Here is a 26,104-nt window from a genome sequence, read left to right as displayed (position 1 = left end):
GAGTTTTTGGGGAAATGAATGGGAGGGAAGTGTGGTTGAGGTTTTGAAGACCTTGACGACCGCAGCACAACAACGTTTTGGACGGCGGGAAGTGCTAGGTTTTGTAGCTAGGACTTATTGAGACTTGCTTCTGGTTGCCATTGGAGTTGGGACTTTTTTTAAACAGTCACAGAGTACTTGGTCGAGGTTGAAGACAAGAATTGTAAACAATGTTTCTGATTGGACGCCAAGATTATTGGAGACTTGGACGAAAGTGGGTTTGGAATCGAGATCCGTGTTGGGATTATGCTTTGTTGGGGTTTCAATTCAAGACATTTGCAACAACTCACACAAGTGCAAAAATCTCGTCAAAGTGTTACAATCCAAGCAGTGCAAGAGTGTTTCAACTGACAAGAATGTTCAAAATGATGGTATTTGTCGTGACCAAGCACTTGATACATCACAATAGACCGCGGACTCACGCTTACTAGACCTTGTCAACATTGCACTTTTCCAAAGACTGAAGTATGGATATTTTTAGTGACGACACGAACCGCATTGTGAAACTACACGTTCAGAGATGCTGATCCGAGCTTCTTTTGAATGTCTTGTACTGTGATTTGAACTGTTTCCGTTGAACGAGGATTCTGGCAGTGGGTTGCAGTCCTTCAACGTCAAATGTTTTACATCATTCCAGGACACGACTACTCGAATGACACCCATCGGCTTAGTGCTACCTTCTCCTGCAATCCCTTGCTTTGTTCTCGTGTCTGCTCCTCTCTTTCCTACAAGCCTCAAACTTGACTACACAAACACACATCGAAACAAAAACATTCAGGTTCCTGTCTCAAAAAGAAAGAGCAAACAGCTACATTGGATACACCAGGTGAGTACTGCGTCGTTTTCTGTTAATGTATAGTAGAGCGAACGGACGAGTCGTCACACTTTGTATTCACCCACACCACTCACCACAGAAGTACACTTAACTCAAGTCATTCAAAAGCAAGAACAACACCGAATCCAAAATCAATTATGGCTACACCTGTTCCAACACCACCAATAGGAGGAGGAGGTGGTGGAACAATTGGAACTCAGCAATTTGATGGTGGGATTGAAAGTCTATGGTGAGTGATCAACGCATCGCCAAGCACTGCATCGAATGAGTTATCATGTTTTCATGTATATCAAAGGGTCACTGTGTACATTCTGTTTATCCTCTGGGTTGGTACGTGTCTCTCGCTTGGTGTGGCTACTAAACACACTCAGATCGAGATGTGTTCTTGACCGTTCGCTCTTATTGTTCTAGTTGGATTATTCGTGGCACCTCTTCTCCAACGCTTCTCAGAACGTGGAGGAATGAATGAAGATTCGCCTGGACTGGTAAGAGCAGTCTTTAGTTAAGCTTTTCGGAAAAAGCCTGTTATTGGATAGGTCATCGCTTTTTTTCTGCTGATACATACTAATCATCATAAATTCACTCACTCCTCTTCTTGTTGACATCTGCTATAGGGTTCTCGTTCTGCAAACTTCACGCGTGGTGCTCGTGATGGTACATTGATCCTCCTGACTCTCACTTTGGTTACAATGGCTGGTCATGGTGCTTCAGGCGTAAGTATCCACCTTAACGTATTAGTACTGCTTAGTCAGTTGACCACAAACTGCTATCACTAGGGTGTCATTGCAATTCAATGGGTACTCTTGGGATTGCTTATCGTTTGGGCTGTCTGTCAAGGTACAGCAAAAAAAGAAGCCTTCGTGCGTTTTGTCAACGAAGATTGCTCACGCCCACTCAACTTAACTAGCTTTACATGAAGTCCCATGGTTTACTCTCCCCTTGATTGCTCTTCCTATTGCAGTGTTGGCCATTATCAATTTTGCCTTGGCGTTCAGGTATCAATTACTTGAATGTGGACATTGTCACTGATATATTTTTATTAATATGGCATTCTTGTACCAAGGGGTGCGCCCTCATATTATTGAGTCAAACGAAAAACCTCTGTCTGTGCGAAATTATTCCCTCTTGCTTATGTATTGATATGGTTTGTGCAAATATAACACATTTCTCGCAAGGACTTTTTTGTCGGTTCTTGTGCGTGGGTAACATTGACGACGGATGCTGATCGGTGCGTGTAAGATAAGGTTGAGCATTTATTGATTTCATTCAAGTATTGACAAGACAAAATTATCATTTCGTGTGGCTGAGAAACAAGAAACCACACAGATTTTAATGCCTGGATCGGCGGTTATTTTTGCCCAATTTGGCCTTAAGCTCGGCCTACATATTCAAAAATAGGTATATGTTAGAGTTTTGGCCTTGTGGCTAGTGAAAGTACTAGAGGCACAAACATGACAATGATTCACCTCTTCTGCTTCAACCTTTGCTTTGATAGCATCCAACTTGTTTTGCTGCTTGTTCTAATAGTGGAATTCAACTTTCAATATGGGGAATTCAGCAATCCCACTATGCCAATTGTGTTGTTACCTTGACGGCAGTAGTCGCCTGAGCTTTGGCTTGAGCTGTGGCCACAGCTTTAGCTGGTTGATCAGGCTTACAGGCCATCACCATTCTATTGTTTCAGTTTTAGCATTCGACGATTCGAAGCCACAACCTCAAACTCTTGCCTCACTTACCCAACAGGACATGTTGCTAGTGGAGTAGCAACTTTTCCAGCAGGATCTGGTACGGCAGCAGGTGGACCGGGCTCCGGAGAAGCAATTGCCGCGGGAACTGATGATCATAGCCAATGAGTGCAAAGCATGGATGGGCAGTATGGGATCAGTTGCTTTGTATGGGCATCAAGCAAATGTACGAGCCCAATTATATCACACAAAGAGAGATTTCACATACCTGGAGCGTTACCGGTGAGTTTGTTGCCGTTGGGATCAGGTGAGTAAATTGCTGGAGCGACCGGTCCACCGCCAGCTGGTGGAGGAGCGACTGCTGGCGGTGCTGGTGGTGAAGCGGCGGGAGCTGGTTGAGGGGCTACTGGAGGTGGTGGAGTTGTTGCAGCTGGAGCTGGAGCTGCCGGTGCAGCAGCGCCAGCTCCATTAAGTGTCATCGTTGCGGTATTCCATGGACTCCCTAAACCTTGGGATGTGACAATCGCAGATACCGTTAACGGGCCCGCTACACCCATAGGAGGTGTGAATGGAATATCCTAGCATCAGGATAGTGTGAGATTCTTCATTGACGTTGACCCCGCTGTTTTTGGAAATGTGGTTGCTTACCACTGAGGCCATAGCGTTCAGACCAGTATGAGTGACAGTCATGGCGCTTCCGGCACCACCATTGGAACACTATGACGGAAAACAGTACAGGACTCACATAAACTGTAACTCAAATGGGAACAACAAACTATACCATCTTGAATGAACCAGCAGCTGGAACAGCCATTCCAGCGACAAAGGCTCCAGCAGCATCTTTGACACCTGTTCACAATAGAAACAGGGCATTAGACTTCCGTTTTAAATTTGCCAAGATCTTAAAGGTCCAACAAGCCCTCTCATCACCAAGGCGATCGTACCAAACAAGGCTCCTCCAATATTGTCTCCGGACACTGTTATAGTCATAGCTGTGCCTGGTGTAAAAGTAGCCGTACTAATATAAAGTTTTGTTTAATTCGCTGTTTTGGTGATGCATCTCATCAAACTTATACCTCCCAGTGATCTTGTAATTAACGGCAGTAGACTGCGTTCCGTGCTTCTTTGTAAAAGCTCCACTGATGAGAGTAGAGTCGCAATATGGGCTACCTGTATATCATGATTAGTTAGCAACTAGACATTTCGTGATCATGTGAAAACGTTTCCAGTCTCGACAAAAATGACGAATTGTTGATGCTAACCTCCCGGAAGGCCGGACACTTGCACCGATAGAGCTGCTAGTGCGAAGACAGTCTTGAAAATCATACTTTTACCTATTTTGATCCTCGTAGGTTGAGAAAATTTGAATGAAATCGACACAATTTTGAGAGGGTGGTGATTTTGTGAGGTGGAGGTCCATCAAGCAGATTTAGTAATAGCTGTTTGGCGAGCTCAACTTGGTTTGAACTTGTTGCGGCGTTCTTTCTTTCATTGAATTGAAACTGGAAAATTTGTAGCAGAAATATAGGGTGGTGAGTTTGTGAGTTTGTGATGCAATTTCAAATACTAGTATTTCGTACAGAAAGTTAATTTGCATGAATTAGAGAATTTCAATAAGTACAAAACTGTCTGAAAATGAAGTTCGGTACTCAGATACTAAGCGACCGCATATAACAATACTCGATTATTTCGTCACAACAACTTTGAATGAAACTTTTCGAAACAAAAGGAAAATTGGAAAGCAGTGCTAGCCAAAGTGCTATTATGATACTCAGATCCCGCATATGTCGGATAAATGTCAGTTTCAAAACACATTTTTGTGGCAAGCGGGCAAGCTCGTTCGAACTTGCATTTTTGTACAATCAAACTCGAAACGAACAAGGTCTGGTTTCGGAATTGTTGAGCTAGCTTAGCGCTTGGAAACCCAAGCCTCCAAATAGTAAGTTCCTCTCTCTCGAGAAGAGCGGTTGCTCCATCATCGAATCCTGCGTCCATTTATGCTTGTGAAACTTTGTGTGGGACTGTGCACTAATGACAGTCTTCGTTGATAGGCCTCTCGTGGATATTAAATTCGATGGAGAAAGCGGCTTCTTTCTCATCAACATCGCTACGGATGTATGATTTCTCACCTTCATTGACAGTGGCAAAAAAAACCGCAACTGTATGGACCCAATTGCCAATTTGTATATCGACGAAAGGAAATCAATCAATAGAAGGTTCGGGTGGACATGCCTAAAAATGACAAGTGTGCGTATCAATCTTCAACCGCACACACCAACCGCTGACCTCTTCAACGGTGTGTCAACTCAACAAGCACAAGCAAAGGAAGTAACCAAGATGATCCAAACTAAGCACTTTATTTTTGGTCTCATGTTTTTAGGTGGCAGAGTATCAAGTCTACCAAATGGGTGTGTACAAATGGTTTCTTTGCATTTGGCACAACGCAAACATCCATTCTTACTAAAAGACATTGCACCCCTCGTACATATAGTGCACCTTTCTGTGATTCGTCCCAAATTACTCCAAATTTCAAGTCCATACACGGAGCGGACCAAACAGCTACCTACAAAATAGCGACTACGTATAAACTACTACTTATTTTTGCGGTTGAACAACAAAATGCTAATGATGTCTTTGTAGCAATCAGTCGTTTACGGCTGGTCAAGCTATGACGTTAACAATATCGGGTAGTAATATTGGTGGACTTCTTTTTGGTGTTCAGGATGCCAACAAGAACTTTGTTGGTGGATTGAAAGCTCCTACTACTGGTTCTTTCAAAGTGGTAAGGGTGGAACCAATGATTGATAATTCAAATACCTTCGAATCCTACCAACCATATTCAACTAGTGCGGTGCTCTAGGTGCTGGTAGCGGAATGTCCATTACTCATGGCTTATTGAACACTCTCACCACCCTTGTAAGTTTTTGCTGGTTTTGCCGAATTCGTGTGATTCTAGGATCATAGTTTTAATCTTCATTTCTTCACATCAGGATATTTCATTCACTCCTCCTGCGGGTACTATCGGCCCACTAACTGTTAGTGCACTGGTCTCCACTGGAACTGTTCACACTCCTTATGGAACGGCCAGTTTGACGCTTTCATCAAGCAGTGGTGCAGCAGGAGGTAGTAGTACTACTGCTACTGGTGCTGGTAAAACTATTCAATCTCCTGCACCGTCTCCTCAGTCATCAGCCCCTGTTGCTACACAAGTACATCCATCAGTCGCACCTGCACCTCAATCATCAGCTCTTCCTGCAGGATATGCAATTCCACCTTCAGCTGCACCGTTCCCATTTCAATCGACTGTGTATGTGTTTGTATTTTCCTGACACATTTGTTGACTTGCATCTGACTCTAACAATTCGTTATTATATAGGGCGGATAAAACTGGCTGTGTGCCTTGTCAGAATGGAATCCCTATTAAAAAGAGGCACGTTAATGAGGACCAGCATACAGGTTATGCAGGTGATTCCGAACTTTGAAGGGTTGAGCAGAGGTATGACATTTTCTCGCGAATTGTGAAACATTATTTACGGTACTCCGCCTGCAGTTGCTGTATTGACAAGAGAGCAGCGCATATAGAATAAATTGTGTTGGTGTGAAAAATGCACTTTGGACAACGATCACAACAATTAGAGCAAATTACTAGGATTTTTGTATTTGTAGACCAAGAGCAAAGCAAGTGTGTTTTCGGGGCTCGCCTCCGCCAGCTTTACTAAGATAAATTCTAGTGGTATTACAAACTGGATGTTCTTGTCTCACTCTAAAGGTTTGGTCAGCCTAATCTCTATTCAACAACCATCAATGACAAAACTGCTTGCCGCAACATGACATAACTTAAACAGAACGACCTTGCAATAGGACAAGACAAAGCATGAAAAGCAAACAAGAGAAGGATGGGGAGACATACGGTGGAGATCACTCAAAGGCCTATGGTTCGGTTCTTGACCTTCGCTGTGTAAATCTCATTGGTGTGACTTTACAAAAAGGAGTTGATAGTGTCTGTCCCCACAGACCTGTTAACGAGTCCGGTCCGATCCGCTTGGAGTCCGCGGACGCATGACCAGTCCACTAGGTCCGTGGACTTTTGCTTATGTGTTATGAAACAGACGCAAAGAAAGAACAACCGAGAATACGCTAGTAGGATCAGCCCATTTTGTTACTTTTATTTGAGATTAAGATGACCAAAACATTTATTTCGTGACTTCTACTCCCACTCTACCAACTCGCGCTCCACCTCACAATCAATCAGCAGTAGCAGAAATCCGAAGTGCTCCTTCACTGGATTGCACGTCAGTCATTGGAACATCCTCGTTCGACCTCATCTCCTAAAAATTCTGTATGAAAAACAGCGGACGTCAACCTTTCATATGCGGAGCTTACCGTTCTGGGTACTATGCAGTGTTTGACTTGTGCAAAAAACGGGTTCATAGGGCGACGTTCGTGTTTTTGTTCTATAGGAGGCAACGCCAGACACCTTCTCGAAAATTATGACGTAGATATTTGTAAACTTGCAGATTTCTTCATTTTTTAGGCCGTTTATGACCTCTGATTTAAGCTCATTAGTCCACGGACTCAGCGGACTCGACTTGGCAAGAAGTCCGGTCCAGTCCGGTACCGGTCCACTCGCCTTCTTCACAGGTCTGGTCCGTGGACAACCGCACTCACGGACCCAGCGGACCCAGTTCGCGTTCGTTTCAAACACTAGAGTTGAACATGCACCCAAACGAAAATTCATTCTTTCAAAGAGTAACAACTCACTTTAGAACTTTTTCATAGGCTACAAATCAACAAACCCTTCGAAAGAGGCGACCAGCGAGTCAAAATGGCTCGTCCAATAAAAATTGCGAAACATGTTGAATTGTTTTGGATTCTACGGCCGCAAATGGACACTATGGAAGGATTCGTGATTAAAACGACACGAAAAGGCATTTCTAGACGCGTTCATAGACACCGAAACTTGGTCCGATCGAGATGTGAATTGAGTACTATTAAAAGTTATCCATCTCCAAAATACCATCTCAATAACTGCTCACTCACGAAAACCCCAAATAACCAGCAATTAACGAAAACGATGAAGAGATCTATACTAATTCTGTGTGCTGGACTCTTCTCTGTTGGCATGGTTCCTACATGGGCTCTCCCCAATGGTAAAATATGTTTTTTTTTTTTTTTTTTTTTTGCATTTGAACCGACATTTCACCATACTTGTCACGAAATATGTATTATTACACTACTACAGTAACTATAATCGAACAGCCTTAACTTTCAAGCTTTTGTTTCAATAGGCAGCCCTTATTGCGACTCAACAATGGTGTCGAACGGATTTAAGAGCAAGCACGGAAACTCCAACACTGCAAAAGTGACTATTGCTGCAGAGTGAGTTACAAAATCAATCGATACTTTATTCAATCATTCAAATCAGTCAAAATGGAGTGAAACCGGTGCTTTGTTGAAACCATCGTCAAGAAATCACACTTGAGATGTTGTACCCACAACACCGCAACAGAAGTCTGAAACTTTTATCCTTCTTAATAGTGCACAGGCATTCACACCTGGAACACCAATGATGCTAACGCTCTCAGGGCCTAATGTTGGTGGACTGATTTTTGGAGTTCAAGACGCCAATAAGAAGTTCGTCGCTGGACTTGCTCTTCCTGCTGGTGCTTCCACAAAGATGTGCGCTATTGGTGGGGTAAGCACTATCACTCACACTGCATTGAACCAAGTTGCCACCATGGTAAGTCCCTTAAGTGAAATGGTCTATTGCTTGAATTGTTTGGAGTTGCACTCTTTCAACAAGTAAACCACCATTTTCTGGCTTTAGAATATACCATTCACACCACCTGCTGGAGTTCTCGGTCCCTTGACCGTCTCAGCACTCGTGTCAACTGGCTCTGTTGGTAGCTCATGGGGACAAGCATCAATGACTATTGCTCAGGCTGGTGGCGTGGCTGGAGGAGCTGCAGGCAACGGAACAAAGGTCGCCCCCTCTGCTGCTCCTCTCAAAAGTCAACCTCCCGTAAAGGCCGCAACACAAGCTGCTAAGGCCACTCAAGTCAAGGCTGCCGCAACAAAGGCCCCCGTCGCCACGAAGGCTGCTAAAGCTCAAGCGACACAAGCAACAAAGCAAGCTAATGCCAAGGCGACTCAAGCCGCAGCAAAACAAGCAAATGTAAGTTGGCTTGTCTTTTAAATTCGGTCAAGAAATTCATAGAAACTAACAATTGATACTGGAATCAATAAAACCAGGCTAAGAATAATGCCAAAGCTGCTGAAATTAAAGCTAAAGTCGAAGCCGAAGAGGCTGAGGTTAAAGCCAAGTTGGGTATTAACTGAGTGGTTGTAGTCAAAAGTCTCAAATATCTTGATGTCTTGTTTGCTTGGTGGAAAGCTTTATTAATGGAGTTATGAAAGAGGATAATAAACCTGTACTCAATAAACCTTAAGCTTTCAAACTTCAAAGATTTGTTGGTTTCATAAAAGGCTGGAGTTTTCGTCGAAACGCTTGTTCGGAAGCAGGAACTGACGACGTAGCACTACAAAGCAAGCCTATGCTGCTCATTCATATTCATTGCTTGGCGTAAACCTCTAATCATGAATCCAACAGCGGCTGGTCGAAATGTGAATCCAATGCTCGCCCTAGCAGATTTGTCTCAGACACTAACCGAATTGACATCAACTAATGTTCAACCATATCATGAGTCCATTTTAGTAGTTCTCAGAGTCTCTTCTATGGTCAACTGGTGGAAAAGGGGTTGGATTCCAGGTGAAGACTTGCACGTCACGTCACGTCGATACAAGGTCCTATTTACGTGGGGTTGAGTAGTTAAAGACGACTGGAGCGATCTTCCATGGGACTTGTACGGTCTTACTGCACGTTCACTAGTCCTCAGATATGAAAACTTGGGATACCAGTGTTTTACAAATTTCCTTGCCGCAAATGGAAAAACCTCATCAATTTTCTTCATGAGGAACAACAATAAAGATCAGTTTATATGCTCTCATTTAATATGAAGAAAGCATGGATGGACTAGAAGGTTGACAAATCAGAGTTGTCGACACAATTCAATCGCCAAACCACCAACTCAATGAAAAACTTCACAACTTCCACCACTAACTCAACAAATCTAAAGGGAGAAAGTAAGAAACGATGAAGGCATTCATTATCTTAGCGTGGACTGGACTGCTTTGTGCTGGTGCAACATGGGCCTTACCAAGCGGGTATGGTTGCTTTATGTGGTTTTCCTTCAATCGACAACATATAACAAACCAAATCGTCATTAAACAAATCATAATATTGTTTATTTAGGGCGCCTACGTGCGATTCTGCGAACCCCACCAACCAATTCAAGTCAAAACATGGCAACAAAAACACTTTAACATTGAGTATTGCTCCCAGGTAAGAAAAATTCATGTGTTTTTATAGCCACAAACTGACGTTGATATTCCACCTCTTTCAAACAGCACTCAAGGATATACGCCTGGTCAGCCCATGACTCTTACTCTCTCTGGAGGGAACGTTGGAGGAGTAATATTTGGAGTTCAAGATGCCAACAAGAAATTTGTTAGTGGACTTTCTGTTCCAGCTGGGGTTTCCATGAAGATGGTAAAGTAGACAACATGTTGAAGTAAATCGTCTGTGACTGATATAACGATTCAACGTAGTGCACTAACGGAGTCGGGGCTGGTATGACCGTTACCCATAGTGCGTTGAATCAAGTTTCGTCAGTTGTAAGTTCTGCATTTTTGAGTTTCGTTTCATCTAGCACTCAACCAACAGTAACCAATATCTTTTGTTATTTTAGACCTTTCCGTTCACTCCTCCTGCCGGTGCTACAGGCCCTTTGAGTGTATCTGCACTTGTATCGACTGGTTCAATTAATACTGCTTGGGGCCAAGCTACTTTATCCCTTGCTGCAGCTGGCGGAGGACGCGGCAATTCAACCGGAAATTCAACAGTACCGGCTGGGAATGGTAAGAACAGTCCAGCACCCGTCGATGGAGCAAAAGTCAGCCCTGTTGCTGCTAAACCGGTTCAACCTGCTGCTACCAAGCTTGCTGCTACGAAAGCTGCCAAGGCAGTAAAAACCACTGCTCCCAAAGCTACTCAAGCAGCCAAGAACAAGGCAAGTTGTTTCTGTCTTGTGAATGGTTTGGTCCAAACAGCTAACATGGTCGCTACCATCAATAGAAGAACAACAATCTGAAGGATAAGATTGAAGCCAAAGAGGCCGAGATTAAGGCCAAGTTGGGTATCAACTGAGAGGTTTCAAGCCTCTACACAAGTTGCTTGGTTTGGTGGAAACTTCAATGACGCAATGGATCATGATATTATAAGTTATACTCAATAAAATGGCTGATGAGTGATTCAAAATTCACAAAATCCGTCCTAGTTGTACCGTTGATCCATGGCTCCGGAAAACGACAGAAATTGACAAGGCGTGAAGCAGGAGCATTCAACTTACACACAGATATCTGAATTTGCTTTGCTTGACGAAGAAGACACATCGAAAAATGCAACCTGAAGAGCGAATTTATTTTATCTTGATGTCAGTTACGATATCAGCAATAAGAGCAGAAACAACACATATGCATTTTATTTATTTGCCTGTTGCTGTAGCTTTGGGAGCAGCAGCTGTATTGTTGGGAGTGTGCTTCTTCTTCTTGTTGGCCTTGTTCTTGTTCTTTGCCTTGAGAGTTTGTTGGGGTTTAGGAGAAGGTGTTGCTGCCAACTTGTTGACACCGCCAGTTTCCTGCAATTTGACAAACCCAACAGGATCAGGTTTCGGACTATACAATGCGGGTGCTACAGGTGGCGGTTTAGTATCGCCTACTTTTCCGCCTGTATCAGTTTGTAGAGGAGCTGGAGCGGCCGATTGAGCCGCTGGAGCTATGGGAGCTACAGATACGACTACTGGTGCCTTTGATTGAGCGGCGGGTGCGGCTGATGGTTGTGCTTGGTTACCAGCAGGACTAGGAGCAGTAGTATTTCCACCACCACCAGCTCCTCCTCCACCCCCACCGGCTTGAAGTGTAAGCATCGCGGTCCCCCATGGAGTTCCAATTGATCCGACTGTAGCCAGAGAAACAACAGTCAATGGACCAATTGTACCAGCAGGTGGTGTAAAGGGAATATCCTGCCGTGAAATAACATGATTAACAAAGTAAGCACTGTGAAAAGTTATGAGCCCAAATAAGAAGACGTACAAGCGTCGTGAGAGCGTTTAGTGAGCTATGAGTAATAGAGAATCCACCACCAACACCAGCATTGCACTAATTGAATGCGAAGACTGGTCAGATTCAACAACCTGATGTGAAACTGTGCGTGCCTTCCCAGCCTACCACTTTGAACGAACCAGTTGTTGGAGCTGTGACTCCACCAACAAATCTCTTGTTGGCATCCTGACCTCCAAAAATCAGGCCACCGATATTACTTGTTCCAGATAAGGTCAATTTCATCGCTTGTCCGGCAGTGAACGTTTGAGCACTTTTATACGATTGAGTCTTATAAGTATCTTGATGACAGGTTCGATCTGAATCATTCGAGACCCACCTTGACGTAATAGTGTACTTTGCAGTCGAATCCTTGCCGTGTTTGTTTAGAAATCCTAGTGTTTGTGTAGTTTGATCACAGAACGGGGCTCTAAATAAAAAGAGATTTAAAGAACTGACTCAATGATGCAGAAACTTCAATTTAAAGGTATTTGGGTAGTGTGCCATTGCTCAACAGGAAACAAAAAACCCACGAAGGCAGCCTAAAATCTTTCACTCACCCTCCAGGAAGGCCTAGAGTGCCTCCAAATAAGCAAACGACAAGAGCAGCGGCGATTTTTAAAGTCATGGTCTTGGTGGAGCTCAAAGAGCGGTATAGGAGGTGTGACTTTGGTGGAGGGAGCTTGGATTTTAGGGACAATAGGCCAAATCACTAGTGGAAACACATTTTAACTCTGCAAAGGTCTTGCAGCTCCTTTCGAGTCTGCTTTTGTAGCTTTCTGATTGTGGAATTGGTGTGTGCATTTTTTTGTAGCTCGAATTGTATCGGCCGTTATCTTATCCAAGAACACAATAGAATCGAAACGAAGAAGATTTTTTGGAGGGAGGTAGTGCTGGAGTCAAATTGTTTCAAGTTCTTCGAGCTCATGAGGTTGACTCCGAAACCCTGAAAATTTGAATGTCGATCCAAAATCGAAGGAAACATCAGCTACAAAACAGCAAGCTGCCTTGATGGAAATGACAATTCTACCACAAAAATGACTGAATTCACTTTAATTTGATGCGAAAATGCGTCATATGCAATAACGAGCAGAAAACAAGCAAAACACATTTTACTTGGTCGTTACTTGACCGACAGCGGCAGTCTTAGCTTTCTTGCCTTCTTCTTATGCTTCTTCTCTTCCTTCTTGGCCTCTTCCTTGAGTTTATCTCCCTTCTTTTTTGGCTTGTGGGTCTTCGGTTTAGCTGTTGGGCTTCACACCAGTCTGTTGTGCGAGTAGCTGAAAGCCTCCACCTCTTCAATTGGGGCTCTGCAAAGCTGTCGCGGGTTGCTTGTAACTTCTTTACATTACTCGGTTGTGCGGCATTAGGGCTATACAATGCGGTTGCAATTGGAGGCGGGAGAGCAATGGTTGAAGCAGACAAAGGGCCTGCACAAGCAGTTGGAAGCGATGGTGCTGCTGTTTGATGTGCTAGTTTACCAGCACCCGTGTCTAAATGAACTACAGGTGGGGCTGCCGATATGGCTGCAGTTGCTGGGTGGGGTTGTTGGCTAGGTGGAGCTGTTTGTTGTGCTAGTTTACCAAAACTGGTACCTACAGGCGGAGCTGCTGATGCAAGTACCGTAGATACAGATGCCTGTCATTGTTTGTCAGTACCAGTACCAGTACCACCGCCACCTCCTCCTCCTCCTCCTCCTCCTCCATTTCCTTGAAGCGGTAACATAGCAGTGCCTAATGAAGAGACGGTCAATGGGCCAGTAGTACCAGGAGGAGGCGTAAATGGAATGTACTGATGTATATAAAGGTTAGCGAAGGTATTGATATCAATTCACAAAACAGGGAGGACTCACAATCATTGTAAGGGTGTTCAACGACCTATGAGTAAAGATCATCCCAGAACCAGCACCAGTACCTTGGCACTATTTAATCAAGTGACCTTGTAAGATTCGCCGTTTTTGAGATTCGCCGTTGTTGAAGTACAATGATTTCATTCTAGCCTTACCACTTTGAAAAAACCAGTAGTTGGAGCTGTGACTCCGCCGAGAAAGTTGTTCTTGGCGTCTTGGATCCCAAATAGGATTCCACCAATGTTACTTCCAGACAATGTGAGAGTCATGGGCTGACAAGCAGTAAACGATTGAGCACTACAATCAAAATATTAGGATCTTGCTGTTCAATGGCAATCCAAGACTGACAACTGTAATCGAAAGTATATGGGTGTTGTTCTTGTTCAACCGCAAAAGGGTCATGCTCTGGAGGTGATTTTGTAGGTTGCTGTTTGATCAGCACCATGTATGGACTTGAAAGCGGCTGAGATCTGACTGGAATCACAATAGGGGGACCTGTATTAAAAGTTTGAAATTCGTTTAGTAAGAAAAGTGTGAGTATTGGCAAATGCAAGCGATTCCACTCACCCTGTCGGTAAACTTGATGCTCTTTCGAGTAGAACGAGCGCGAAAAGCACGGGCGTGACTGAAATCATCTTGATTTCTGAACTTGATAAGTCTCAATAAGTGGATTGATGTGGTCATTTGTATATCAAAACGGCAAACGGTTGGTGGGTGTGGTTTAGTGTGTGACCTTAAAAGAGAACTATTAGACTGCAATTGGGGTCTCGTGCTTTCACGGCTGAAAAACCAGCCATTGCGGCCAAACCAATGTTTTCATGTTTTGACTTCAAGTTGTTGATGCAGTTCAAGAAAAGCATACTTGCAGTTACAATGTTGATGCCATCAGAGAATGCATCGTCCATTAAACGAAATTATTGACAATGGGTTAGCTCCTGGAAACAGCCAAAGTCTGGAAACTCTTGCTGAGAAAGTTGACCACAAAGAAACATAAAAGAAATGCCGATTGAGGGACGACTTGCCCGTTTGCAAGATCAGAATGTGAATTCCAAAGCTGTATGTACAGCCCGGAAATCCAACCTTTTGAATTAGTCAGTAGTGTGTTAGTCCGCGTTGTTGCAGATTGGAGATGTAGGCAGCCACGCATATAACGAATAGGCAAAGTCCTTTCTAACTCGAAATTGCAGTGTGCTATAGAAGTCGACGCTATGATGACCATCACTCATACTGCACTTAATGCCATGTCAGATATGTCTCATTGTTCATCCTAGAAACAGATTCTTCTTACCAAATCAAAATACCACTTAGGACCTCCCATCCACACCTCCAATGGGCACAACGTTTTCGTTTAGCATGTTTCAGAATATTACATTGACTATAAAAAACTTAATTAATCCCACAAAAAAGTTGTTTGTTCGCGGATTCTTTTGGTGGGTTGCACTCGTAAGACGGGAGGTCAAAACACCCAAGAAATTCATCTACAAAGACCAGCTTTCTGAGCATCGATTCCAATAATCGAGACTGAGGGTCTCGGTTGCTGTAGAATCGCTCCTTCTGGATGTTTGAGTCTTCACCGACGCACTAATGAAAACGAGCAGGAGAAAGCCCAAATGGTCTCTCCAAAAGCAAATATTTCATCATATCTGATATGCATTAATGTCCTCTTTATGGGAAACACAAGCGACCGATATCAAGCATTCCTTTTAAAATTGAATTTCTGTGAATGAAAAGCTCAAAGAATTAAAAAGAAACTCGGTGACATCATTGAGATCTCCCGACGGACCAAATAGCTGACCAACAGAGACGATCGATTTTTTAATCGCTGAAGAACCTCGATGTTTTCTTCGGATGCCCCTCAGACTGCCCAATCGAGGGAAGGGGGTCGACAATCAGATCCTGGTTTCAAACAAAAAACGCGAAAACCCAAAAAAAAAGTGCAATAAGCTTGCCAACTTATTGAGATAAACGGAAGACATAAATTTAATCAATCTACCAAGTTTGAAACCTTAAAAGCCCAAGTTTTCTAGGTGCTGTTAAGACGATATGCCTGGTGGCGAAAGGACGTATCGTGTCGCCCCGCCAATAATTGAACAAGTCGATCAATATTCATCAGTGCGACCCGAAGACCTCGAGAATGGGATCCTAACGATATCAGACAACGATGTTTCTACCACCGCCGCCAACTCGACTGGCTCCAACCATTCCACCAAAAGCACACCTGCAGGCAAGAATTGGGTCGTTGATGGCCTACGTACTACCGGATCACCAGGAAAATCCAACCTATCACGAAGCAACAGTAACGATGGAGTGACTTGTAAAAGTGGTGGTACTGGTGGATTATTGAAAGCTTCTCAGGGCATGTCACGAGCCAATTCCGGTGATGGAAGCACGAAAGGCATGTTGAAATCCCTGTCAAAAGAGATGGGAATGACACGTCGCCAATCGAATAATTCAAGCACCTTTTCGAAATTTCGGTCTCCTGATGTATCGGCAATCCAGACTGCGAGATTCAAGGGACATCATGCACCGGCTGAAACTCCTCACGCGTCACAGTTTCCGTCAATGCTGAGTAAGGAGTTGGCCTTATTGGACATGTCGCAAAAGTACGATCAGCAGCTGGTTGAGATTGGTGAAGAAGGTACTGGAACTACTCAAGACCGTTTGCCGTTGGTTGGGGAAGTTGGACGTGCACGATCAGTCGAACCTACGTCACCAAATGGTGGCATCACCGGTACCAAGGAAACCAAGAGAATGTCGGCTGCCAAAGCAGCCGCTGTTGGAATCGTCAAGAGACTAGGTAACATCGGTAAATCACGACCAACTACCGCTGCTACAGCTTCTACCTCTGGGTCAAACAATTCTAGTAAAATTGCAACACCAACAAACAATTCCAGCTCGTCTGTCGATCTAGTCGCTGCACTGCCAATCCAGAAACCCAAGTCGATGCCGAAGAGAGGTGCTGCTGGTTCAGCATCAGCTCCAGAAGTGAAATTACGAGCAGATTATGAATTGGAAGACTTTGATTTACGTGAACAAATTGGAAAGGGCGCATTTGCTAGAGTATTCTTGGTCCGTTTCAATCCTCGTGCTGGTCTTGCACCGCTTCGTAGTGGTGCAAAATACTTTGCGCTCAAGGTGTTGAGCAAGAAGCAGATAGTTGATACTCGACAGGTCAGTATTCTATCTTGTACTCTCATTTACCCATAGAAAGAGTTATTGTCATTACTTATCATCAACTTGGCATTTAAACTACAGGTCAAGCACGTCATGAATGAAAAACATCTTCTGGAAATGAGCAAGACGCCATTCGTCGTCAACCTTCTCGCAACATTTGTGGATCCAAGGCATCTCTTTTTGGTTATGGAATATGTACCTGGTGGTGATTTGTTTTCATATCTGAGAAAATGTCGACGATTCCCGGAAGAGACAGCCAGATTCTATTCTTGTGAAATCCTGATGGCTTTAGAATACCTGCATTCTCTCAATATCCTGTATCGAGATTTGAAACCTGAGGTTGGTGATTGAACCTTTGATTGTGTACTTGCATACCATGCAAAAAATTGTCCCAAGACTACACTCCCAACACATCATACCAGACTCAGATATCTCACCCCCTACTCCCACTCTCTTTCCATTCAGAACATTTTACTAGACGGCCAAGGCCACCTCAAACTCGCCGATTTCGGATTCGCCAAAATCAGCCAAGACGTCGCAACAACTTTCTGCGGCACCCCGGCATACATGGCTCCCGAAGTAATCCTCAAATCCGCCTACACACAATGCGTCGACTGGTGGTCCTTTGGCATCGTCACCTACGAGATGATGGCCGGATACACACCCTTCCACGACACAACCCCGCAAAAGATATACGAGAATGTCCTTGGCGGCCAATTCCGCTGGTCGTCGCAAATCCAGCCTATATGTAAAGAATTCCTGAAACGGTTGCTGGACCCGATACCTAAACGCCGACTGGGCACTGCACATGGGCTAGCAGGAGCGACTGAAATCAAGAATAATGTATGGTTTGACGATGTTGATTGGGATGCTGCTGCGAGGAGGGAGGTACCGGTTCCATGGGTGCCACCAGTTGGATCTGATTCTGATGTTACGAATTTTGAAATTTACAAGGATGATTGCTCTGTTATTGATGCGGCTAGAGGTGTTATGAGAGCTAATGAGACTGATGGACTATATGATGATGCATTTATTGGCTTTTGAGTGAAAGCCTTTCACACACGATCAGCCTTGTGATTTTGTATAATATATAGAAGATTTTACAGTGTCAAATGATGAATGTTTATGCTATGCAAGGAAGAATGTTTTTGTATTACAATGTGAAGCGAAAAAAGAGAAGAGATGTCGACTATGTATTCGTCCAACTGCAAATATTCCCATCTTCACCACCCGACACTATGGTGTTCTTCGAATCCCAAGCAACTCCTCTAACAATATCGTTGTGACCTCCATTTAGCGTATACATGAGCTCCAGACCTTCCAAGCTCGAGTTGAAGATTCCGACGTTTCCACTAGTTGGAGTACAGACATTAGGAGCTGAAACAGGTAGAGCATACGAACACGGCCTTACGTTTGCGAGCCAGTAAACAGATACAGTCTTTGATCTTCCGGCGAATAGCTGACATCAATCAGATAATCGACCGTAAGATGCGGCGAGGATATTTTCTTGACTTGTCCATAGTTTACAATCACATCAGCCTACCATGAGAGTCAAGGGTGAGTAAGCGTTGGGAGTACTATGACAAGCGTCCTGACCCTCAAGAGGGGATCAGCTCCCACCCATACCTCATCATTCCAGATCGAGAAAGTCTCCATATGTGTAGTCAGGTATATGTACTCAGCACTCGGCCCAAAGAAGCCCGCCTTATGCACAGAATCCTCTTTGATAACCTGGTACAGACTCTCGTCCTCATCAAGAGCTTCATCCAACTGATACAGGCAGAGGAGTCCATCCGTACTGCCACTCAGCATGATATTGCTTTGTGTGGGGTGGAACTTGACCTGCGTTATATCATCGGAATGTACATCTGTAAACACTTTGAGTGTCTGCGATGCATTCCTGACATCGTAAAACAGGATGTGTGATTCGTCTTCTTCTTCAGTTTTGGCGAATTCAGTGCCACCAGCGACGATTTTCTGGTCGCTGTTTACACTTAGACTGAGAAAGGGAGCTGTCCCTATTGTGTTGTATAGCGTGTTAGCGCATGGATTCGTTGAATCATCTTTTTTTTTTGCTTGCCTGTGAATGTGAGGACACAACTTGCTGTCCTCGTATCAAAACACTTTATCGTGGCATCTTTACCACACGTCCATATAGAGTTAGAGCCTACATATAGATCGGAAGCTTCGTGAAGAGCCTCCACCATTCCACTTTGTTGCAATCGTCCACCATTCTCTTGATACATCCGCACTATATTGTCAGTCCAGAGCGAGTAATATACGCCATTAAACTGCTGCAGCAGACTCATCCAATTCTGGACCTTGCTCTTGGGTGTCGTAAGTGTCGATTTCAGTTGGAAGGGCTTCATGATCGTCATTTTTAGTATTTTTCGTATATTGTCCAAATTGTTTTTGACATTTGAGGTGGAGAACGAGGTGGTGGTGATGTCTAACCGCTTCCATTCTATAGAATGTCTAATGGAACTACTTTACCATTAGCCGCACCATTGCCAACACCGTCTGTCGTCGCGAATCAACAGCCGACATTAGATCAGCAATTCAATGTATTGATCAATCGTGTAAAGTCAAACAAGGTCATTAGCTGATTCATTAGCAATTTTTAGACTGCTTTTGGACCGATCAGTGGCACTGGCATCCTCTTCCTGGGATTCATCGGACTAGGTAAAACCATTCACCACGTTTCCAAACGGAACATTGCATCTTCTTTTACGTGTCAGAGGTTACGTGGCTGACACTGGAAACAATTGCAAATATCCGGATCTATGTGGATCTACCTCACCGCTTCCAAAACTATTCAAATGTCGAAAAATTGTCTTTCACCACAACTAACATCCCGTTTCCATCTTAGCATTCATCGCCATAACAACCTGCTTCATCTATAATTGCAGCAGAAGATGTCTCCGCAAACCACCTCCATACGCAGAAACCACTCTAACAGGACGTATAGGAACACTCCCACGGTACCAACCAAACTGGCGCACCACTTCACGAGTCACTGAAACATCTATACCACCACTGCCCACACACCAATCACCAGTACAACCAATGCAGCAGATCCAAGAAGGAATGATAGAAACTGCTACTGCTGTTACAGATATAGACGATACCACACAACAACAACCACCACTGGATCCAGATAGGATAGTAGTGACAGAACCGAATAGTAGCCAACTAGAGAACGAAACGGTTCCCATGTTTCAGCAAGGGCACTCACGGAATCGGTCGCGAGGATCCAGTGTCCTCGTCCGGCTGTTTCAGCAACGGACTCCTAGTGTCTCTGCTGCCATGGAGACACGTCCACCAAGACCAGATACTAGACTAGCTCCAACACCACTATGGGCTCTCCAAACCAAACCCGTCGATGATCCACCACCATACGGCCACGACCATACAACTGAAACATAATACAATCCACTAAAACAAACTGTAAATAGAGACAGTCATGTGTTTTGCAAAACATGTATTGCATTTTGAGAATATTTGAAAACTTCTCTAACTATCTATATAGTGTGGGTTTATGGGTAAAACGACAACAACAAACAAAAACTGTATAATTTGGATTTTCGACTGTGTAAAATGTTTCCTGATGCCCTGTAACGAAACATCATGATTCTCTCTCTCTCTCTCGCCTTGTGTGAAGGTCTCCTTTTTTATGCCTTTTCATCGGCAACGAGGTTGTACACGTCCTATGGATTCAAAATTGTTAGCCATATGTGTGTCTCTGACGTTATAGGAGCACAAACACACTTACATCAATTTCATTCAAACCCTTAACACAGAGTTTCAAATCCCTATTTGAAGTAGCTCACGTTAGGCTACACTAATCAAGACAACATACAATCTCACACCACACATACCGAATAACACCATCACTCAACCGATAGCACCATCCATGCACAGATATAGGCTGCCCTCTCGCCCACGCATTCTGCACAATAGTCGTATGACAGACCGCCTGCACAGACCGAATCACATTCAATTCAATCAGCAGTTCAGCACGTTCTTTTGGATCTGTCAGAGATTCAATCTTTGATCGGTAAATCATGTATGTGTCTTTGATTGCTCGTAGCCAGTTGTCGATGAGGCCGTATTGGTGGTTGCCCATGGCTGCTAGCACGCCTCCACATCCGTAATGCCCTGTACAAGGATGGTGTTGGCGTCAAAGAGCACGATAAAAAAAAAGACACGACAAGCTGTGAAGCACTTATGAGGGACGTACCACAGACTATGATATGTTTAACTTTTAGTACGTCTACTGCGTACTGTATTACTGAGAGGAGGTTCAAGTCGCTGTGCACGACAACGTTGGCAATGTTTCGGTGGACAAACATGTCACCGGGACCGAGTTGAACTAGAGTTGTAGTAGCGTGTTAGCTACTAAGATCATGTGAGAAATATTGCATTTCGATAGAGCTCCTCTTCCGTCAACCTCTGAAGATATAACAGACAAACAGCAACACATCCACATCACAATGCCGCAGTCTCCAAGAAAACCATACCTAGATCAGTCGGCGGCACACGAGAATCACTGCATCCAATCCATAATATCTCTAAATGACATTTACTATGTTACTTTTACCTTTCAAACACTAGAAACACAAAAAAACACATACCTGGTTTTTGACCAATCGATAAATCATGAAAAAATCCTGGCTTCTCTCTGGCGACTTTACTAGCCCATTGTTTATTAGCTTGTAGTAGCTGACTCAATTCTCCAGATGCAGGTGGCAATACTGGTGCATGTGCAGCAGTACTGCTGCTGCTACTACTTTGACCAAGCATCTTTTGACGAAACCGGTTATAAACTGACGTGATGGGGTGGGGAAAAAAGTCAGCCTGTGTTTAGATTGCATGAATATGTATCAACATATACGGATATCGGTATCGTCTTCCTAATCACATCCTGCTTCACTTCGTCATGCCCAATCGTTATTGTATTACATACGTCGACACTTGACAGCTTGTGAGGGATTCAGACGGGAGATAAAATCCAACGAGCCATATCCATGCATCAACGTAATAAAAAACACGAGATGGCCTTCTCTCTGACTCTCTCCATGGTCTCCACGGTCTGTAATCAACAAGTCCGACTCTCAGCAGATTACAGCCCAACAAGTTTTGAGAATTTGCGAGAAATGCAATTGGAAACTCCCAGTCGAGACAAGAGATGCTCTTACCTTTATATCAGATACAACGAATCCAGTCAAGATATCACGGTCTCTATGGTCCCTTTGGTGCAGCCGAATTTAATAACCTTCAGCCTCTTGAACTTTGAATTGGACTTGCACAACCCTGCTAGGGAAAAGAGAGCAAAAGGGGGCAAGGGTACACGAGCAAGTCTCATTCAATTGGCGTTTGGACCGGTGCACGTTGCTTGAGGCAGAGATTTTGGGAGAAGGCGTGTTTGGGATACAGTGGTGACTATAGCAACGAACCTACAGTTTCCGAATATGTATGTAGGATTTGTTTGGTTGGAATGCATTCAGAATGTTGATATGGACTTGCTGGGAGGATACAATCGGCAAGTTTGACAATCTTGACAGGTTTGAGCGGAAGGAAGATGTATGGGATTCGTGATGTGCTTGAATGTAGTTTCAAAGTGGACGAACGTTTTTGGATTATTGAATATTGTAGGAATCTGTGGTTCTATGATGGTGGTTAATAAAGTCATGGTCGCCGTAGGGTGCTGATTTAAACGTTCACATTTCTGTAATTTTCAGCTTTCGCGTGTACACCCTCCGTACTAGTCAATTCATGTATGAATTATGCTTTATATGAATGTAAAATCTCAATGGAGTCGAGATCAGCAACAGAACAGTTCTTTCTTCGATTCTTGCTGACTTTTAACACGAAAAACATTTATGTTCCATTGATAGCATACGTGATTTCGAGATGTCTACACTAGTATATGTCGCGAACACGCAGAGAAATCTGTTTAAACCCAGTCAAGTGTTATCTACCGATGTTGGTCCTCCAAACTTCCTTCATCGAGTGGAGTAAAAAAAGTCAGGATCAACAACATTAAACCAACATACACGACTTCCAACAACCCAATGACCAGGCCAAAAAGCTCCAGCCTCATTCTGCCTCCCGAAATATGGCTCTCGGTATTCTCTCTACTAGACTCCACCGCTACCTATGAAGCTTCCAAGGCAGACAAGTACCTCCACGCAATCGTCGAAACCCATATAGAATCACTAGTCAAGTCTTCCCGCCATACAGTCGACCTGTATCTTCGTCTGGACTCCCGTCTGGCTGGTGTATATCAGCGGTTACGGTGTACATTGTCGTCATCAGCAGAGAACGATGGTTGCAGATACAGCTTTGTACCTGATGAGAGAGACGCTGTACGATACATCAGTGGCAGCGGAGTCTTCAAGCCCTGTACGTATATCCAGTCGACAAAGCACAGGACGGTCGGGTTTAAAACTGGTCCACCACCACACATCCTCGTCAGATCAAACTTGTCGTCGACCCTATATGCCATTCCGCTGAACGTGTCTGTCAGTGAACATAATAGCAGTAGTAGTGGTAGTGAGTGCTTGGACTTGACTGCATGCTCTATACCGGGACTATCAGTGACTGTATCCCTGTCACGATGCTTGAATGCTGTTGCAGACTTGACTGAGCACGATGGATCGACGTACATATTGACTATTCATACTGTGGAGATGAGTGGGGCTGCACTGCTGGGCGGGGTGCGTGAACCGAGTGACGAGTTAGAGAGTCTGCAGCAACAAATATCGAGTCTGAGTTTGCATGTTGCGAATTATCAATATAGATAGGAAGCATATTTTATTATATTTATAATTTATAGTTATCAGAGTATATATATCTCATAAAGACCTCACGCACTTGAAGCTTTGAATTCGTAGAATCGTTGGAGGACATCGATTGTTGACGCAAAAGCAAAGAATGGCAAGTCTAGCGGTTGCAAGCGGACGAGGACGCATTCATCCTGCCAGGAAAATACTACGGCTATCGCTAAATCATCAAGCTCAGAGACCTTCAAGCTCATCCGTCGAAACTTTTGACTCACTAATTATTGGTAGTGGGCACAATGGCTTAACTTGTGCTGCTGTACGCTTCACGACAGGATTGATGCATATCTCTACCAATTTTCAATCTAATTCTATTCATACAACTAGTATCTCGCAAAAGCCGGCAAGAAAGTGCTCGTCCTCGAGCGTCGACATTTAATCGGTGGTGCAGCAGTAACCGAAGAGGTTTACCCCGGCCACAAAGTATCTCGCGCATCATACCTCCTATCACTTCTTCGCCCACAAATCATCAAGGAGCTAGACCTTAAGCGCCATGGTCTCAAATACTTCTTACGTCAGACCAGCTCGTTCACGCCTATATCTGGAACCAAGGACTATCTGCTACTGGGGATGGACGCTTCTAAAAACCGACAAGAGATATCGAAATTCTCAACTAAGGATGCAGAAGCCTATGAAGTGTACGAGAAATGGTTGGGATCGCTAATTAAGGGATTGGTGCCATTGCTGGATTTACCACCGATGGATATGAGATCCACGCTCAAGATGTGGAGTTTGGCGATGCCGTTGATGAAGGCGTTTAGCCCGTTGGGATTGGCTGGGATGCCGGAGACGTGGGAGTTGCTCACTGCTCCGGCTTCAAAGGTTGGCTGTTGTGGAAGCTCGAGTTTGAAGACCAAATATTTGATGCTCATACGATTTTCTTTCTCTCAGATACTGAAGCGATTCTTTGAATCAGAGCCTCTGCTAAGCACGTTGGCTACCGATGCCGTTATCGGAGCTGTCGTTTCACCTGATACTCCTGGAAGGTTGTAATCGCAACATGTTGTCACCGTTCGTAACAGTATTGCTGACATTTTGCTTCCTCAAGTGGGTATGTGTTGCTGCATCATGTTATGGGGGAGCTAGATGGTGTTTCTGGCGCTTGGGCTGTAGTTGAAGGAGGAATGGGAGCGGGTACGTTTACCTTGCAACCTGAGGCACCCAAACGTACTCATGGTTCTCAAATCTATGTCCCACTTAGTGTCGAATGCGATCGCATCATCTGCAACTTCTTACGGGGCTGAAATCCGGACCAACGCGCCAGTGAAACGAATCCTGTTAGAAGCAGGGAAAACTATAGGCGTCGAGCTAGAATCAGGCCAGCAAATTCGGGCCAAATCTGTATTATCGAACGCAACGCCCAAAGTCACGTTTATGGATTTGCTACCTGCCGATGCGTTGTCTGAACGGGACAGGGAGGCTATGAAAAGTATATCGTAAGTCAGTTTAAGTCATTCCAAAGATTCAAAGGAACTGAATGGATGCTCTCGTGATGGTAGTTATGAATCAGCAACAACCAAAATCAACCTCGCACTCTCCGAACTCCCCAACTTTTCAGCTATACCAAACCAATCGCCAAACCACATACAGCCGCATCATTGCACCACTATCCACATGGGCTGCGAATCCCTGAAATCGCTAAACGAAGCATACGTAGCTGCACTATCCAGCAAACCATCACCACGCCCCATGATTGAAATGACCATCCCATCAACCGTAGACACCACACTCGTACCCCCTGGATCAGGACATCATGTAGCGACGCTATTCATCCAGTATACGCCATACGAGTATTTCAATACGGCAGACGCTGACACACGGAAGACGGCATTCTTGAAGACTGTGATCAACGTTATTGAGGAGTATGTGCCGAGTTTTGGAAGGACTGTGTTAGCAGCTGATATTCTTACACCGCCGGACTTGGAAAGGGTGTTTGGATTGACTGGAGGTAATATCTTTCATGGTGCCATGTCGCTGGATCAGCTTTTGGTTAGTAGGCCGACGGCATACGGGCCTGGAGGGTCTAGAACTGCTGTTAAGGGGCTGTATCTATGTGGAGCTGGGACACATCCAGGTAATGATTGAACTTTGTAGTTGGAAGTTCGGAATTGTGAGATTCTCAATTTCGGAATTGTTTCTATAGGCGGTGGTGTCATGGGATCTCCAGGTAGACTAGCTGCTTTAGCATGCATCGCTGATCATTAAAATGGACCAAACATCGTAGTAACTCGCATTTTCTGAACCTCGCATAATAAACCATAATACTGCATTCTGCTGAGATCAAAGGCCAGACGTGTTCATACGTTCGAAAACCATAACTTAAACAACATGAGTGCGTCTTAGATCAATCTCCCTCTTCTAGCCTTACATCCTTGCTCAGCCACAAATCCAGTTCCTTCGACCGCTTGATTCCGCGGTGAGCCACCCGCATAGAAATAAAAAAGTTCTCTCTCTCTATGACCAT

At 44.2% G+C, this 26,104-nt stretch overlaps 8 protein-coding genes across 8 annotated transcripts; 4 read left to right on the top strand and 4 right to left on the bottom strand.

Annotated features, from left to right (window-relative positions):
* Positions 1 to 2,203: 2,203 nt before the first annotated feature.
* SmJEL517_g06165 (uncharacterized protein) lies at positions 2,204 to 3,885 on the bottom strand (the record flags this gene model as incomplete). The annotated part of the gene is made up of 10 exons (XM_031172091.1): positions 2,204 to 2,254; positions 2,341 to 2,394; positions 2,462 to 2,546; positions 2,611 to 2,707; positions 2,828 to 3,137; positions 3,208 to 3,276; positions 3,341 to 3,408; positions 3,504 to 3,577; positions 3,636 to 3,729; positions 3,822 to 3,885. 10 exons carry the CDS (start codon positions 3,883 to 3,885, stop codon positions 2,204 to 2,206), a joined length of 966 nt encoding a protein of 321 aa, XP_031021938.1.
* Positions 3,886 to 5,227: 1,342 nt separating this feature from the next.
* Positions 5,228 to 6,041, top strand: SmJEL517_g06164 (uncharacterized protein; the record flags this gene model as incomplete). The annotated part of the gene is made up of 4 exons (XM_031172090.1): positions 5,228 to 5,341; positions 5,407 to 5,475; positions 5,550 to 5,866; positions 5,936 to 6,041. The coding sequence occupies 4 exons, from the start codon at positions 5,228 to 5,230 to the stop codon at positions 6,039 to 6,041; spliced, it is 606 nt and encodes a 201-aa protein (XP_031021937.1).
* Positions 6,042 to 9,712: 3,671 nt separating this feature from the next.
* SmJEL517_g06163 (uncharacterized protein) lies at positions 9,713 to 10,825 on the top strand (the record flags this gene model as incomplete). Its single annotated transcript, XM_031172089.1, has 6 exons — positions 9,713 to 9,783; positions 9,872 to 9,961; positions 10,027 to 10,168; positions 10,228 to 10,293; positions 10,368 to 10,706; positions 10,754 to 10,825. 6 exons carry the CDS (start codon positions 9,713 to 9,715, stop codon positions 10,823 to 10,825), a joined length of 780 nt encoding a protein of 259 aa, XP_031021932.1.
* Positions 10,826 to 11,162: 337 nt separating this feature from the next.
* Positions 11,163 to 12,403, bottom strand: SmJEL517_g06162 (uncharacterized protein; the record flags this gene model as incomplete). The annotated part of the gene is made up of 4 exons (XM_031172088.1): positions 11,163 to 11,699; positions 11,770 to 11,835; positions 11,905 to 12,205; positions 12,336 to 12,403. The coding sequence occupies 4 exons, from the start codon at positions 12,401 to 12,403 to the stop codon at positions 11,163 to 11,165; spliced, it is 972 nt and encodes a 323-aa protein (XP_031021931.1).
* A 3,264-nt stretch (positions 12,404 to 15,667) lies between these two features.
* Positions 15,668 to 17,842, top strand: SmJEL517_g06161 (uncharacterized protein; the record flags this gene model as incomplete). The annotated part of the gene is made up of 3 exons (XM_031172087.1): positions 15,668 to 16,795; positions 16,880 to 17,137; positions 17,264 to 17,842. The coding sequence occupies 3 exons, from the start codon at positions 15,668 to 15,670 to the stop codon at positions 17,840 to 17,842; spliced, it is 1,965 nt and encodes a 654-aa protein (XP_031021934.1).
* Positions 17,843 to 17,987: 145 nt separating this feature from the next.
* On the bottom strand, positions 17,988 to 19,176 carry SmJEL517_g06160 (uncharacterized protein; the record flags this gene model as incomplete). Its single annotated transcript, XM_031172086.1, has 4 exons — positions 17,988 to 18,150; positions 18,210 to 18,337; positions 18,425 to 18,816; positions 18,942 to 19,176. 4 exons carry the CDS (start codon positions 19,174 to 19,176, stop codon positions 17,988 to 17,990), a joined length of 918 nt encoding a protein of 305 aa, XP_031021933.1.
* Positions 19,177 to 20,469: 1,293 nt separating this feature from the next.
* Positions 20,470 to 21,601, bottom strand: NCE103 (carbonic anhydrase; the record flags this gene model as incomplete). The annotated part of the gene is made up of 6 exons (XM_031172085.1): positions 20,470 to 20,505; positions 20,571 to 20,610; positions 20,677 to 20,956; positions 21,039 to 21,170; positions 21,319 to 21,369; positions 21,433 to 21,601. The coding sequence occupies 6 exons, from the start codon at positions 21,599 to 21,601 to the stop codon at positions 20,470 to 20,472; spliced, it is 708 nt and encodes a 235-aa protein (XP_031021940.1).
* A 2,133-nt stretch (positions 21,602 to 23,734) lies between these two features.
* Positions 23,735 to 25,845, top strand: SmJEL517_g06158 (uncharacterized protein; the record flags this gene model as incomplete). The annotated part of the gene is made up of 7 exons (XM_031172084.1): positions 23,735 to 23,899; positions 23,968 to 24,462; positions 24,532 to 24,626; positions 24,689 to 24,774; positions 24,842 to 25,076; positions 25,140 to 25,714; positions 25,784 to 25,845. 7 exons carry the CDS (start codon positions 23,735 to 23,737, stop codon positions 25,843 to 25,845), a joined length of 1,713 nt encoding a protein of 570 aa, XP_031021941.1.
* Positions 25,846 to 26,104: the final 259 nt, after the last annotated feature.

This window comes from Synchytrium microbalum (assembly GCF_006535985.1).
Source record: "Synchytrium microbalum strain JEL517 chromosome Unknown SmJEL517_scf0084, whole genome shotgun sequence".
Lineage (NCBI taxonomy): Eukaryota > Fungi > Chytridiomycota > Chytridiomycetes > Synchytriales > Synchytriaceae > Synchytrium > Synchytrium microbalum.
This window is presented reverse-complemented; position numbering and strand designations above follow the sequence as displayed.